At 31.5% G+C, this 17,709-nt stretch overlaps 1 protein-coding gene across 1 annotated transcript in view; it reads right to left on the bottom strand.

The window, feature by feature from the left end:
* LOC142317963 (uncharacterized) overlaps positions 1 to 17,709 on the bottom strand; it is a 212,881-nt gene that overhangs the window by 7,149 nt on the left and 188,023 nt on the right. The window contains exons 19-21 of the mRNA XM_075354495.1: positions 12,216 to 12,353; positions 3,488 to 3,637; positions 2,022 to 2,159 (exon numbers count right to left, since the gene is read on the bottom strand). Coding sequence (XP_075210610.1) covers positions 2,022 to 2,159; positions 3,488 to 3,637; positions 12,216 to 12,353 — 426 coding nt within the window. The remainder of the gene's footprint in view (positions 1 to 2,021; positions 2,160 to 3,487; positions 3,638 to 12,215; positions 12,354 to 17,709) is intronic.

Genomic DNA, 17,709 nt, shown 5'->3' with positions numbered 1-17,709 from the left:
TCAGGTCTCGATCTGCCCGTTCGATGAACGAAGGTGGGCACCTCGGGGCCTATGATGACTAACCGGCGTGTTCGTGTCCTTTCGTATAGCAACCTGCCATTTGCACTTGTCAGTTTGCTATTCCAAGACTCGTGCTTAGCGTTGAGGTCGCCCATGAGTATCATGCACCCATCCCAATTTTCTAGCACGGCATCTAGATCTGCACCGGGTACTGCTGAGTTTGGTTTATTATAAGCCAAAATCAGCCGATAAACCGTGCCTAGATGCTCCACATGTACACAAGTCTGCTCCATTATGTTAGTGTGGAGGTCAACCCGCATGCGTATATGGTGTCTGTGGACTAAAATTGCGGTTCCGCCGCTGGCAGGAAGTCCGGGTCGTACTGGCCTATCCGTCCTATACGTAAAGTAATTCTGAATGGTCAGTTGTTTGTTCGCGTTCAGACACGTCTCAGACAACAGTATCACGTCTATTAGTAGATCCTCGGCCAGACTGCAAAATTCTGCCGTCTTGCCTACTAGTGAATTGGCGACCATACCTAGATAGTAGGTTCATGAGGCACTCTATGATGGACTGAATACAGAGTCCTTCAGAGATTTTGCTTGGAGCAGGCGAGGCAATATTGCTAGAATTTCCGCTAGGACATCTGTGGCAAGAAATCCATACCATAACTCTCCTTCAAGGGTTATATTTATTTTGCGCTGCAGGGGAAGGGAGTCGTTAACGCCTTTTTGGTGGGGCGTGGAATTTCTGGGACCTTGGTTGATCTGCCAGGGTTTGGCAATGCCACTGGTAAAACCACCTGGTAAAACCGCGGCTGGGGGCTCGGTTTTCCCCCTCCGGCAACTTGTGCCCAGCTACGTCCGTCAGTAACAGCGGACATTTTCTGGGTGCCCTTTTGCTTGCCCTGCTGCTCCTTATAATAAGGATTGCCCTTGTAATTGGCCGGGTGCGGCCCCTTACAGTTTGCAGATGCGGCAGGCTCTTCGCGCAGCTTTAGACATGTCGCCGTGTCGTGGTCTCCACTACATTTCACGCAGAGCTGTGCTCTGCCGCAATAGTTCGAAAAGTGGCCGAACATTTGGCATTGAGGCGGACCTCCTTGAGACACAAATTCTATAATAGACACCTTAATTCTATAATAGAATAAGTTTTCCAGATCATAAATGCCCCTGGTGGCTGGCGTTCATTTTAAGGCTACAAGGCACATGGGAGTCTCACTTCCGTCCCTTGTCGTCAGCTTTTTAACTGAAACTGCCTCGTAACCGAGTGAGGTCAGCTCCTCTTTTACCTCTCTTTATGGCCCCATAAGGGATGCCCCGGATAACCACTTTGAGCTCCCTATCTTTTGGGAGCTGAAAGGTGACTCCCTTGGAATGCAGAAAACTCTGTATTTCCCTAAACTCGCCTTTGCTGCAGCCTTACAGAGAGCTGCAGCGGTACTTTTGGCTACCAGGCGCACTCTTATAATGGCGGAGATTGCTCTCGCCAGCGTTGACCATGCCTTGGGGCAGTCCAACATGGTAGGTGAGATTTTCTCCCGCCTAGTGACCGGAGGTTGCGACGAGTTTTTCCATCGCTAACCTCCATGGTGGTTGCTGCCGTTTCAGAGCTTTTTTTTAAAAAAAAAAAGACAGAAAGCTGTGACAACTTTAAAAAAAAGATTAACAGAAAAACACCAAGAAAAAGAAAAGAATAAGTGGTAGAAGAAGAGAAGCGCTGAAGTAAATAAGATAATTAAAGGAAAGTTAATTGAAGTGTATTGAAATATTTCATTACTAATTTTGAAACCACACAACAATTTGTAATCTCAAAATTAAAATGTCAGAATTTTTAAAGATATTCAAGAACTTACTGGACTATTATTTTTCTTTTAAATCAATCATTATACTGATTGTACATAGTACAATTCTGAGTTTTAAATATTTGGAAAATTACTATTAAAGCACAGAATAAATAATAAATAAGAGTGATAAAGGAAAATAATTTAAAATTGCCTTAAATTGTCTAAATCGTCTTACCACTTCTTCTTGCTTTACATCAACCAGTTCAACTTTAATCAAGGGGACGTCAACATCAGCAGGATTCAATGGAATGTTACCACTCCCTATGTGAAGTGGATCTATTTCAAGCGCTGTTAAATGTTTTTTGTCAGTTACCTGTAGCAAAAAAATAAAATTAAACAAATATAATTATAAAACAGTACGGGTTAAATGAATTAATAAGTTTATTTTATATATTGTAAATGGTTATATTTTACAACATTAATATAGCAAAAAAATAAATATGTTTATAATTATTTTTTCAATTTGTTTATATATTTCTAATAGTTAGTTTATTTGTATAATAATTTATACTGTTAAGTATTAACAGTGTATATATTTATTACTGGGCCATAAAAATTAGACATTTTCAAAATCGTATAATTTCACGGCAATTTTTTTTAATGAAGGACACTTATAACCATCCAATTTTGTTTATATGTACTACTAGTATCTAAGAGTTAAAAGGTAAAAAACAGGCCTGTTTCCCTAAGCCCTTCATTATTTATTTTGGGCACAAAATTTAAAAAAAAAAAAACAATTTGTAAACAAAATGAATTTTGTTTACAAAATTTGAAAAGTTGAGTATACTAAGATTAACTTCCACTTAACTCTTTCCAAAACGTCCTTTTTGACCACTGTAGGATGTAAAATAAGAATGCTACAGCTCATGGAAAAAGTGATGAAAATGACTGTTTTTACCTGTTGGAAAGTTAGAAAATAGTCTATTACTCAAGAAAAAATCTTTTTTGGCCACTATGAAGTAGGTTAGTTATATACCAAATATCATCAAAATCAAAAATAGTGATGCAATAAAATTTTTGGAAATTTGTTGAATTAAAATGGAATACCCCTGAAGACATCAAACAACCCGCCAAATTTTCCAGAAGTTTTGGCGGCATAAAAACTATTTGCTGATTTCTCCATTTTACAGAGATTGCTAATGAAGAAACAAAGAGTGTTTGTTTTGATTTAGAAAAGAACTTACAAAACTGTATTATAACATGAAATGATTGAAACAAAGTAAAATAACCAACTTTTCATGGAAAAAGTAATTTTTACTATTTTTTTCTTATCTTCTTTTAGTGTACCGTATTTATATTTATTATTGCATATCTTTGTTTTTTTATATTATTTTATTACAGAAATAAATTATTTTACTGTATTACAATATATCAGTGTAGATGGCATTAAAGTATTATCACTAAGCTACCTAAACACTGGTAATTGTGACTATTGGTTTTAGTGACCCTCCCTTGGAGATCCACTATAAACCCTTGAAGGTTACTAATCCCTTATAACATAATAATTCTTTGAGGACACTAAAAACAATATTTACTGTGTGTGTGTATATATTTCAAATATTACTAAAATCTACAATATAGAATGTGCAACAATTCTATATTGTTAAGTTAAAGTATGAACAACAAACTAAAGCAACTTACACAAATAGATTTTATGCAATCTTCTGTTTGATTGACAGGCATTAACAAACAATCTAATTCCTTGTTCTCCTCCTCTTTGATCTCAATTTTAACATCAGTGCTTAATGGGTCTTTATCTAAACACGGTTCACTAATTGGCGCATTCAATATCTGTAACAAAACACAATTTCAATCCATATTAATATTATTATTAATTAACAATGAGGTAAATTAAGAAAGTATCATTACTTATTAAAAGTTATACATACATATTATGTAACTATAGAGCATATAGTTTTTTTTAAAAAGCTTTCTGTGACCAACTATGTCGAAAGCCTTAGAAAATTCAAGGAAAGTTTTTATATAATTGGTTTGTGGAACTCAAATATAAGAAAAAAATTCAAACAGAAAAGGAAGATTGATTGAAATAGATATAGTGATGTAAAAAGGAAATATGAGGGTTGTCCAGATTGTAAACAAAAAAAAACAATTTTATATAGAAAAATCAAGATAAAAACTAATTAAACAATATATTTATTTTATATTTACAGGAACCACTAAAAAATTATGTTTTAACATTGTCACATAAATTCAAACTCTTTCAAAATGTGGTACAATTTTTTCTATATCTTAATTGTCCAATTATGCTGCTAAGGTTTTCATTTCACTAACAATTACTTCTAACTCATCATTGTTTTCAGGTACCTGCCTCCTAAAAACTTTTTCAACTTCAGAAATAAATGATGGTTTCTACGCCCCAATTTAGGGCTATGTGGTAGATGCTAAAAAATTCCCCAGCTAAAAAAATTGAAGCAAAGCTTGAATTTCTGCAGCTGAATGTGAGCAAGCATTTTCATGGACGAAGTCACTGCCACTGGACAACATTCTATGCTGTTCGTTTTGTAAGGTGGATCACAGGTGGTGGAGCACCTGACAGTTTGCCTCTTAAGAATATTGTCTATCCTCTAGGCATAAAACCAACCAATAGATTTTGAATTCTTCAGAGGTCAGATATGGTCAACCAGAATGTTTGTTATTGTGTACATCTGTTCATGCCCCGTTAAAACACAATGCATCATGTCCTAACTGACGCGTCATTCATCACATTATTGCCATAAACTCTATTTGTCTAAGTTTTTTTTGGGCTGAAACATCTATACATCCAAAAACCAAGTCAAACTACGCACATCACATTTGGCAGAATTTTCATTTTGTCACACGTTTTGAAGTGTGTAAAACAATTCAAAAGTCTGTATAGCATCACAGATTAGCTACATTGTGCTTATAGTGAAGAGAGTTTAATGAGATGTCCCTGTAACGGTTAAAAGGAACGGAGACACATGCCAAGGTCAAACGTTTTCACTTTCTGGATGACCCTTGTAATAATAGGAAATACAGGTGTGTAGGAAAACAAGAATATGCTAAGCGTAATTACCAAAAATGTAATACTATCAGATATGTGGATGAAAGGATACTATTAGAAAGTGAAAAAAGAGCTAATAGGTGGTGGGAATATGTATAACGATGAGGAAAAAGCTATCAATTTTAAATAAACATTTTTTTTTGTGTAGAGGAACACTGCATTTTAATTTGACTCTGAAAGATTCAAACTAGAATAAAGTTGTAGTAACTGATGATACACCACCTAAAATATAATTCTGTTGATATAGAGAATGCAATAATTTATAAAAAAATAAAGAGGCATTAGAAAAAATGATTTGGGTTCAGGAAACACATTAGAACATGACAAAATATATTAGCCCTCAGATTTATTTTAGAAAGTACACTGATGAAATGCAAAATTTTAAAAAGCATTTACTTATGTAAAATGGAATAGAAAACAATAAAAAAAAAAAAAATACTGAAATATTAAGAAAGAAGAGAAATTAGTTGTAATCAATCTGTCATGTAATTGTGAGTAAGAACATAAAGTGATTTGGCTCCTGTTTGTAGGTACTAACATGTATACTAACTTTTGAAATCATGAGTTCTTATATGAAATGTATAATACAAAAAAGTAGTTGAATTTCAATAATTCTTAAGTTTTTTCAATAGTTCCTTAATTATTATCTTGTCTGTATCTTTCCTACAACCATTTCCCTTATTTTGCACATTCTATTGTGTGTAATCATTACACACAATGTCATTTACGTACCTTCTGTGTAAAATAATTAATTTTAAAATTTTGCATATATTTATGCAAAGTGACTAATTTTCTTTAAAACTAATTTTTTAATTTAACTTGTTAACTGCTATAGACATGTTGACATAAAATGATTAATATTTCTAACATGTCATGAATAAAAAATGATGGAAAATCATATAAAACTTCAGTGTTATATATAAAATACAACACAGTTTCTGTAGTAAAACTGGCCAAAATTGTAAATTTAGGATAACCAAATTACTGATTATACTGATTAATTTACATTTACATTTTATAATTACAATGAAATTGGCCAATCTCTGTGAAGTAGTAATGTCTTGGCCTTTCATCTGGGGGTCCTAGATTTCAACTGTAGTCAGACATAACATTTTTCATATGCTTCAAATTCCCATTTTCATACTCCCATACACAAGTTTCTATGTTAGCTTCTGTGCTAAATTAAATAATCAGCCAAAAAAAAGTGCTAAATTTTTGGTTCATACCCATAAAATATATATATATATATATTTTTTTTTACCACATACCATAGCCACATACAATACCTGAAGAATTACTGCGCAGTGCAGGTGAGGAAGCGATTGATAGATTATACAAACTGGTGTGTAATATTTATGAAAAAGGGGAATTTCCGTCAGACTTCAAAAAAAGTGTTATAGTCATGATACCAAAGAAAGCAGGGGCAGATAAATGTGAAGAATACAGAACAATTAGTTTAACTAGTCATGCATCAAAAATCTTAACTAGAATTCTATACAGAAGAATTGAGAGGAGAGTGGAAGAAGTGTTAAGAGAAGACCAGTTTGGTTTCAGGAAAAGTATAGGGACAAGGGAAGCAATTTTAGGCCTCAGATTAATAGTAGAAGGAAGATTAAATAAAAACAAACCGACATACTTGGCGTTTATAGACCTAGAAAAGGCATTCGATAACGTAGACTGGAATAAAATGTTCAGCATTTAAAAAAAATTAGGGTTCAAATACAGAGATAGAAGAACAATTGCTAACATGTACAGGAACCAAACAGCAACAGTAACAATTGAAGAACATAAGAAAGAAGCCGTAATAAGAAAGGGAGTCCGATAATGATGTCCCCTATCTCCGTTACTTTTTAATCTTTACATGGAACTGGCGGTTGATGATGTTAAGGAACAATTTAGATTCGGAGTAACAGTACAAGGTGAAAAGATAAATATGCTACGATTTGCTGATGATGTAGTAATTCTAGCCGAGAGTAAAAAGGATTTAGAAGAAACAATGAACGGCATAGATGAAGTCCTACGCAAGAACTATCGCATGAAAATAAACAAGAAGAAAACAAAAGTAATGAAATTTAGTAGAAATAACAAAGATGGACCATGAATGTGAATGTGAAAATAGGAGAAGAAAAGATTATGGAGGTAGAAGAATTTTGTTATTTGGGAAGTAGAATTACTAAAGATGGACGAAGGCGGAGCGATATAAAATGCCGAATAGCACAAGCTAAACGAGCCTTCAGTAAGAAATATAATTTGTTTACAACATAAATTAATTTAAATGTCAGGAAAAGATTTTTGAAAGTATATGTTTGGAGTGTTACTTTATATGGAAGTGAAACTTGGACGATCGGAGTATCTGAGAAGAAAAGATTAAAAGCTTTTGAAATGTGGTGCTATAGGAGAATGTTAAAAATCAGATGGGTGGATAAAGTGACAAATGAAGAGGTATTGCGGCAAATAGATGAAGAAAGAAGCATTTGGAAAAATATAGTTAAAAGAAGAGACAGACTTATAGGCCACATACTAAGGCATCCTGGAATAGTCGCTTTAATATTGGAAGGACAGGTAGAAGGAAAAAATTGTGTAGGCAGGCCACGTTTGGAATATGTAAAACAAATTGTTAGGGATGTAGGATGTAGAGGGTATACTGAAATGAAATGACTAGCACTAGTTAGGGAATCTTAGAGAACTGCATCAAACCAGTCAAATGACTGAAGACAAAAAAAAAAAAATTACCACATACCTATATATTTTCTATAATTATTTTCATTTTTACAGCTTTAAATTATATCACAAAGTACATATTTTATATTTTCTCATAATTAATTTATACGATTAATCCTTAACCTGTTACCAGAATAGGTAATTATTTTGATTGTTTTAAAAATTTACTGTGCATAACACTGCTTCTAATCACAGATTAGTAGTGACAAACTAGACACTAGATTTATTGCACAACAGAAATTGTGTATATTTCAAATTATAGTGACTGCTGTTTCTAAAACATGTGTCAAAAAACATAAGACAGAAAAAACTGAATGGTAAAAAATTTAATCTAAGATTTACCAAACAAGTGGGTGGTAATCTATAAGTGGTTTAACACCAAGACAAAAAAATATACCCTTGTTTCAATAGAGACAATAAATAATTGTTCAATGAATTTAAGGAGGATTTGCAGTTGATAATTCTTTAAATCAATTCTTTATATTTCACTTTACCACTTACTTTAACAGTTATAATACATTAATGGTTTTCCAGTTTACTAACGATAACTGTGAAAACAACATGTTATAACATTTAACGTTTTTAAAACACCAAATGATAATTTCAAAATTATTTCTTGATAAAATATATTGCAAAATATTACATTATCTAATTATTAAAAAAAAAGGTATTTTGTAAAGTTAATATAACAAAACATTAAAAAATTAAGTTTTTAAATTATGTTTTTCTTGTTACGGTAAATGTTATTAATGTTACCATTCTTATGTTTCACTGACAATGAATGGTTAACATTTAGAATGTAAGGATACTTATAAAACCACAAAAAACAAATGGCTATAAGAAAAGGCAAGTTTTGCACTAAAGTAACAAAAAGAAAAAATTGAGACTAGAATTACAATTTTAAGACAAAACAATATAAACATTTTCCTGTTAAAATGTATATAATAATATTTTGTCTCTGAAACTACTAATAGTATGGATTCATACATTGCTAACAGAAAAATTCAATTTGGAAGAAAAAAGTCAAAGGAAGTGGAAGCTAGCAGATGTCAGATTATATGTTAAGATATTGAACATAACAAATTTTGGTTTTTAAAAAGATATTAGACTGATGCTATACATAAGGACTTTTACGGATAAAATAAATTTACACATTTACTGGTACCACATGCAGATTTATGAGTTACAAAGAAATTCTTAAAAATATTTATAAGGCATATAATGCTTCGTGGAGATAAAATGTTGGCAGCAGAAAAGATATAAAAAAGGCATTTAAAATATTAAAAAATTAGTCATGTTTATAGAAAATGACATGAAAGGATTTAAGATAAATTAAAAAGGGAAGAAGTTTAAAGTATTGACAAACTAAACACACTAAGGCAACCATTGCATAATGCAATATTGCAAAAAATATGGATATGGTTACTTTTTTCTTATTTGATTATAAATATCTGCAATGACACATTTTTCTTCTATAAGCCTATTCTACTGGGAGTGAAATCAAATGAGTATTTACATTTTTTTATTACTGTATCTATTGTGTTATAATAATTTTCAGGAACTGAAACACTGTTGCAGTAACTTCACCTAGTATTTTACGAGGCATATTAATAAAGTAACTGCCATCAGCTTATATTTAAATATTAGCAGGTCTGAGCACAGTTACACGCATGCAGGGTCATCTATTAGCTATTTACAAAGCCATTGCAATTGTTGTTTTGATTCAGCAGTCGTTTGCCTGCCAGTGAATGCAGATCGCAATGTCCACGAAAATTGTTTCTCTTGCCAGTTTTGTGGGCAAAATGATCTTCGGCTGTTGAAATTCATTGAGAGTTGTTCCTAGTGTATGAACCTACATTAATGAGTGAAGGAAAGGTTACACAATGGCGTTAAGACTTTCAAAATGGCTGCACAAATGTGCATAATAAAGAGCGAAGTGCCAGTATTCAGACCAATGAAATTGTTGAACAAGGGAACTGAAAACTGCGATGTGATCAGCAACTGACAATTAGTGCTCTGGCTGCTGAATTTCCACATATTGGATGCACCACTATCTACATGACTGTCACAGAAAAGCTCGGATCACAAACTGTGTGCAAGGTGGATACCAAAAATTCTCACTGACCAACACAAAGAGCAAAGAATGTGCAATGGACGAGCATTTTTGGACCGCTATAACAAGATGGAAATGATTTGTTTTCCCATATTGTTACAGGTGATGAGATATGGATATCCTACACCAATGCAGAATCGAAACAACAGTCAATGCACTGACGCCATTCAAGTTCCCCAAAACCGAAAAAGTTTAAGCAATCTTCATACTTGAGTCGAAAAATGTTGGCTACAGTTTTCTGGGATGAAAATTGTGTCATTTTGGTTGATTTCATAGAACATGGATCAACAATTACAGCTAACATGTACTGCAAAACGCTCACCAAACTTAAACGTGTGATCTGAAATTGATGGCGTGGGAAACTGTTGTCTGACGTAACCCTCCTTTACGACAATACACGTCCTGTCTTAACCAAGAAGATTCAAGATTTTCGTTGGCAATTTTTGACCACCCTCCATATAGTACCGACTTTGCACCTAGCAACTACTTCCTCTTCTTACATTTGAAAAAGTGGCTTGGTGGACAACAGTTTGAAAACGATGAGGAACTCAAGACTGCCGTTGTCAACTAATTCAATTTCGAGGCGGCAAACTTCTATGCAGAGGGGTTAAAGAAATTGGTTTAGCGTTATGAACAGTCCTTAGAATTGACTGGTGACTATATACAAAAGTAAAGTAATAAAACTCTAAGTAAAAACATTTTTTCGCTAGTTAATTTTTTTTCAATGACCAATGAATGGATCCTTACTTTATAAATATGCCTCATAATACTGTATAATCCAACTTCTCTTCTGAACAATCAACTGCTCTTTTCTGATACAGAGCTTTGTTAGTTTCACATCATTCTTACTTTAATGTTTGAAATACTGACAATAATATGGCTCTGAAGAAATAGATCTCTAACTGGAGAAATATGGCCGATTGCATTCGGTGAAAAACAATTACATTAAAATTTGCTTCTGTTTGAGGCATAAGACTTTATAGACTTTAAAGAAGCTGTTATTGTTTTTTTTTTAATTTATTACATTTAAACTGAGTAACTTATACTACTTTGAGCTGTTTCATTTACTTTTACGTTAGATTTCTTAATTTAAAATATGTTTACAGTAACTTCTCCCTTAGATCTTTTATTTCCTTTTTCCTGATACTAAATGATTAAAGCATATATGAAATAAAGATGTTTAATTATCATAAGTGTGTTTTTAATTTGTTGCATGAATTTTATTAATTAGGATGAATATAAAGTAATGTAAAACAGTAACTGCAAACAATTAAAAATCATGGCAACAGAAATTTCTGGTTAAAAATTAGAAATAACTACTGTAAAACATTTTCAGTGAGTAGAACAGCACAAGATAAGATATACTTTTTTAATTTTTCTTAAACCTACAATGTGAAAAATCACTGAATTTGGATAAAGAATACAATGAAAGCGAAGCAGTTAAAGCATTACTGGAACACAACTTAGTTGAAAAGAAGAGGGTGAATTTTTGGTCAAAGAGGATAACAGGAACATATTCTGGTACTATTGCAACTAAATAAACAGCCAATAGACAGAAATAAATTTGTTTTTTCTGGGCAACCAGACAAAAATTTGTTTTTTTTTGGAATACTTGCCATAATCAGGGATCTGCTGAATACTCATTTGTGAATCCTGTGAATGATAACTTGAAATATGAGGTTAGAAAAAATGTTATTTTAATTTGGAAAATCCCTAGTCATTAATGGTAAAAAATCTGGACATGAGAAATCGTGTTGTTTGATTTCCTCTTATTTCATAACAAATAATTTATCCTAGTATGAACGGTGGTGGGTTTTTTATATCATTTTGTGATAAGTAGGAAAACATTAAAATTTAAATGTAAACACTAAACATTAATTTTAAACATTAGGCATGTTTAAAATAAAAACAGCTAAAAATGCTATGAAATTTAATTTCCACCTACTTCTTACTGTAATAATATTCGAAAAATAAAGTGGCAAAAAGCCATTTATGTTAAATAAAATCATAAGCAAGTTTCAACAAAAATGTATATATCAAGAACTGTATTGGAAATGAAAAATGAACAAAGTAAGCATAAAAATAAAAAAAAGACAGAAAACTGTGACAACTTTAAAAAAAAGATTAACAGAAAAACACCAAGAAAAAGAAAAGAATAAGTGGTAGAAGAAGAGAAGCACTGAAGTAAATAAGAAGATAATTAAAGGAAAGTTAATTGAAGTGCATTGAATTATTTCATTACTAATTTTGAAACCACACAACAATTTTAAATCTCAAAATTAAAATGTCAGAATTTTTAAAGATATTCAAGAACTTACTGGACTATTATTTTTCTTTTAAATTAATCATTATATGATTGTACATATATGACTGTACATAGTACAATTCTGAGTTTTAAATATTTGGAAAATTACTATTAAAGCACAGAATAAATAATAAATAAGAGAGATAAAGGAAAATAATTTATTTCTGTAACATCTAAATTGTCTTACCACTTCTTCTTGCTTTACATCAACCAGTTCAACTTTAATCAAGGGGACGTCAACATCAGCAGGATTCAATGGAATGTTACCACTCCCTATGTGAAGTGGATCTATTTCAGGCGCTGTTAAATGTTTTTTGTCAGTTACCTGCAGCAAAGAAATAAAATTAAACAAATATAATTATAAAACAGTAAGGGTTAAATGAATTAGTAAATTTGTTTTATATATTGTAAATGGTTATATTTTACAACATTAATAAGTTAAAATACAGTAAAAAAAGGAAATATTTTTATAATTATTTTTTTCAATTTGTTTATATTTTTCTAATAGTAAGTTTATTTGTATAATAATTTATACCGTTAAGAAAAAAAATTAAAAAACAAAGAAATAACATAAAATTAAGTACAAGAAATAATCAAACATACAACCAGATAAGTTAAAATACAGTAAGAACACTTAACAAAGTTTTTATAGTAAGTAATTTACACAGGCTTTGCCCAGTCTTGACAAAAATAAATTTAAAAAACCTAGTCTGTAAGAATCTTAAGTGTAAAAAAGAATATAGATAAAAATAAATTTATTCTTTAATTTAATATGGTTAACAACCAGGTTCATTATTTTACAAAATAATGGTGCACTTCAAATGAAACATTTAAAATATTATATTACAATATAATATATGATAAATTTGAAAATATTATTAGAAAACTTGAACATTTTTTAAGCATAACACAGGGAAAAAAATTCAATTAGGGATTATAGTGGACCACACTAAATAAAATAAAAAATTAACCAGGATGTGTATAAAATTCAGAAATACAGAAGAAGCAAAATTTTCAACTCTTATTACAAACTACAGTACACATAGCTACACTTTATAAATTAGTATTACAAAAAATGTTTCATCAAATATATTAATACTTTCACTCGTAATACGGTCTATGCAGATTACCTTTCCTTTATGATCAGTTTTGCCAACTTTATAATAATTTTTATATTTATATAACAAAATTTTAATTCATTGTTTTAAAATTGAAGATCTAAGTTTAACAGAGTATAGTTTGAATGGAAGTTACTCTTTATAATTTATTAAATAATTTCAAAATTTTCTGTCTGGCAATACTGCACAGTAAAAGAACACTCATAACAGCTAAAAAAAACAACAAAAACAAATAAAATGAAATATAAAAAAACATAAAAATGAAGAACAGCATGTACTTATAATAAAAAAAAATTATTTTTAACAAATAAAAATAATCAATTTTTTATCAATTATTTAAAGTAATTTTTAAAGTTTATTCTAAGTTACTATGGATAAAAAAACAAATTTATTGATCAGATCAATAGTTATCACTTCCATGATTTACTTACACCAAGTGATTCATGTAGCATTACTGATACTTTCTGAGTACATTCTTCTACAGGTGGTCGGGAAGTTCCTTTATGCCAGTTATAAAATTATTAGGATAGGTGCAGCTTACCAACTACAGATCTTAAACACCTACCCATCGGGTTGGTCTAGTGGTTAACGCGTCTTCCCAAATCAGCTGATTTGGAAAGTCGAGAGTTACAGCGTTCAAGTCCTAGTAAAGCCAGTTATTTTTACACGGATTTGAATACTAGATCGTGGATACCGGTGTTCTTTGGTGGTTGGGTTTCAATTAACCACACATCTCAGGAATAGTCGAACTGAGAATATACAAGACTACATTTCATTTACACTCATACATATCATCCTCATTCATCCTCTGAAGAATTATCTAAATGGTAGTTACCGGAGGCTAAACAGGAAAAAGAGAGGAAAAAAAGAGAGATCTAAAACACCTGTGTGGGTTCTACCATGTTCAAATCACAGCTGCATGCGCCTCCTTGTCTAATTGTTCATCCACAACAGCATATCAGGGGTGATCACTTCAAATGCTAACCAAACAGCATCCTGGAGCCACTTCTTGTTGATGTATCTTTGTTTTCCAAAACTCCTCTCTTTTACAAAACTGCAGAATGCATTGTCAGGTGCAGTGATATCAGGGCTTCTTGCTGGCCACGACAATGGAGCTGGCAACTCTTCTGACCCAAGTTCGATCCAGCAATTCTGAAAAATTTCATTGAGGTGAGACCTTTTCAACAAAATGTGCTGAAGCATCATCTTGCTGAAGCGTAATGATGTCGCGATCCCTTTTGCTGTTAATTCTGGAAGCAACCACTCATTGATCAATCTCGGTAAACTATTTTGATTAACTGTACCGTCAGAAAAATAAGGAAGAAGGAGATGTTCAGTTGTCATCCCACCACAAATCATAATATGAGGTGAATGGTTTTGTTTTCTTCAAAAAAGTGAGGATTGTCTTTCGCCCACAAAAACCATTACAGTTATGAGAGCTTCAATAAATTGCATACTAGTTTTAGAACATGACATTCTTTTTATCTTTTGTTTTCAAAAAGTGTTCAAACAATAACTGACATGCGTAAACACGTTGATCAAGGTCATTAACTGTGGCTGGACAAAAACATTTATCTTTCAAGTCCTTCCGCACATTGTCAATCTTGGAATACCTAATTCTGAAGAACATTTGCGCGTTAATTTCATTGGTGATCATTGAATCAATGCCTCCACAGTAGCACCCATCTCAGCTCGAGTGCTTGGCCTCCCACTGCCACGGAAGTGGTGTGTCAAGAACACTTCCCATTGCAGAAGCCTTCTTCTTGCATGTTGGTAACGTTTGATATAATGGTCACGATTTTCCAAAATGTATGAAGAAGTCATTCATAATGTTCTTCAATGTTCTACCAGTGTGCGGACATTAATGGACAAACACACAAGCTAACAAAGGCTCTTTGGAAGTGAATGCACTCATATCTGCCATTGTTCTACATTTGATGACTAAGGTCATCCCACCCTGAATGAACACAGTTTTGGGACAGTTTGCCCATTTCTGTTCATATGTTCCCAGTAAAATCTTAACAGTTATTCAATATGTTTAGGGATATTATCCTCGGTGACCAATTATGAGGTTCATTTTTTATACAATGATTTCTATGCCTAGACATGTGCTCATGCACTTATAAAATTTTATTAGTTTATCACCTCAAATCTTATTTCTAAAATTGCATAAGAAAATAGTAATAATCTTTATTTCTTCCAGAATTAGAAAGCGATTTTCATACAGTTTGTTTAAATTAGTATATTTAATTCTATATATATGTAATAAATTCAAGAAAATAGATAAAGAGTTCTTTGAGCAAATAAAAATTAAAAATGATATCTAATTAGAAATATAAATGCTCATATACGAAATAGGAAGTAGGCACAAACCTAACCAATAAATGGACAGGAATCAGCAACTCATGCAAGTACAGGAATCACCGTGCCCAAAGCCACATACAATGCTATACAGACACATGCATTCAGTTACAAGAACAAAATCACATCACACAAAATTTTATTACTCTTACATCATTAAATCTAACTTACATTAATTCAGTCTCTTCAGAATGTAAGGTAGATTGTCAGCCCTAAGTTTTCTAATGAAATCTCAGTAGATTGATTATAATTTTTTACCTCAACTAAAAGTATATTAAAAAACTTATAATATATATATGTATGTATACTAATATATTAAAAATATAGTATACATATATATAAAAAAATTCAACTTTCAGAGTTTATGCACTGCATAATAATATTAAACCCTAGCATGAAACAAAAGCATTTAGTATTATGTCAAATTATACTATATTACATGCCACAAAACATTGTTACAGGATTAATGACCATTAAAAGTACAGGAATTTTGTAATACTTATAAAGGTTAAAAGGAAAAACACAACTAGCAAAAATGCAGATAAGGTAGGTTCAGTAAGTCCAGTATTTATCAACTAAAAAACCTTAATTTTTTACTTATCTCCTTAAAATAGGGCAAATAGTTTTGTGGCTAAGACAACTTTTATAACATTTTGAAAACAGAGACAAAGTTTTAGCTGTATTACCTTGATACCAATCAATAGTTTCAACGTTACCTTCTAATCTTTCTTTTTAAGAAAAACAATAAAATTCTTCAAAAGATTATAACAATTGCATTGTATGCACTTTATTTACATATACTTCTTTACCATTCAAAATTACATTACTACATTACTGTGTATTACTATTTACTAACGTTATAATTTAATAACCAATTAATACATTATTTAACTTTTTAGGGTTGTATAATATTTTATTCACTTCTATTGAATGAAAAAATTAGGATAGTAATCTGCTCTAAGCAAATGGTAAGGCACAATTAATTTTTAATTCTTTGAGAAAATGATTTATCCACTTACAGTTGCTTTAATAATGGCTGTGAACACAAATAGGGTGTTCTTTCGGTCTTATCGATAATATAGCTATGAATTGAATCTGTCTGATTACCACTTACTATTTTAGACTATAAAGGAACCTTCACAATCAAATAATGAAAAATTCAGTGAAACAGGGGATAAAGCTGGTTTGAGAATCATCCAAATGAATTTTCTGAGAACGGAAATAAGAAACTTTGTTAATGGTAGAATAACTATATTCCAGTCAACATACGTTTACATTGGTCATCTGTTTTGCACTTAGGATAGTTTGATAATGTATCTACAGCCTATCTATTGTAGTCATTATACTGTACACAATACAATAAAATTTACATTCTTATATAAGAAGTTACATTGTCAAGTAATAATTTTATTTGTAGAGTTTGTAAAAAAAAGGTGTTGTTTTGCTAATACAATATTCAGAGCTATTTTAAATTTAAGAGACCACCTACACAGATTTATCAATTGAATTACTGTTTTGTATAAGTAGGGAGAAATGGGGGGCTGTCTGAATATGTTGAAGTTTTCCAAAACTATGCATTAGAGCTATGTATGAAAGACAGAGAAAGAATGTGTGCTTCATTTTTTACTGATTCTATCAAACAACTCAATTGCAATACTACTTTCTGTGATTTACTTTAACAACATAAAACTTAGGTAACTATGAAAATAGAGATTAATAATTCTTAAAATTATTATTAGTTTTTTATCAGAAAAACTAATTGCTCATTCACTGTATTACTCTAAATCAGAAGTTCCCAAACTTATTTTTCTCATAGACCACTTTCAAAATTTTGCTGGTTCTGGTGGACCCCCTGCAGCTACATTTCTACCATATTTCCAGTCGACGGAAAATGTGAAGATTAGATCTAACTATGAAAATTTGCGTTACGGCTGAGTTCCACGAACTAACAGCTTCCAAAAAAAAAGTGAGAATTGATCGCTTAATTTTTGATTGACTGTGCTGTGAGTGGATGTCAAAAAAGTAAAGTTGGCCAATAAAAAAAAATGCTTCCATCCAACTTTACATTTTTGACATCCACTCACAGCACAAGAAAGCAATCAATTCTCACTTATTTTATTTAGAAAACTTCCCATTCAGAGTGTAAAAAGCAAAAGAAAAATAGTATTTTTTTTTTTTGTTGCATTTATTCAAATATGTAAT

Source organism: Lycorma delicatula, chromosome 1 (assembly GCF_047948215.1).
Source record: "Lycorma delicatula isolate Av1 chromosome 1, ASM4794821v1, whole genome shotgun sequence".
NCBI lineage: Eukaryota > Metazoa > Arthropoda > Insecta > Hemiptera > Fulgoridae > Lycorma > Lycorma delicatula.
The sequence above is the reverse complement of the archived record's forward strand: the minus strand, read 5'-3'. Positions and strand labels throughout refer to the sequence as shown.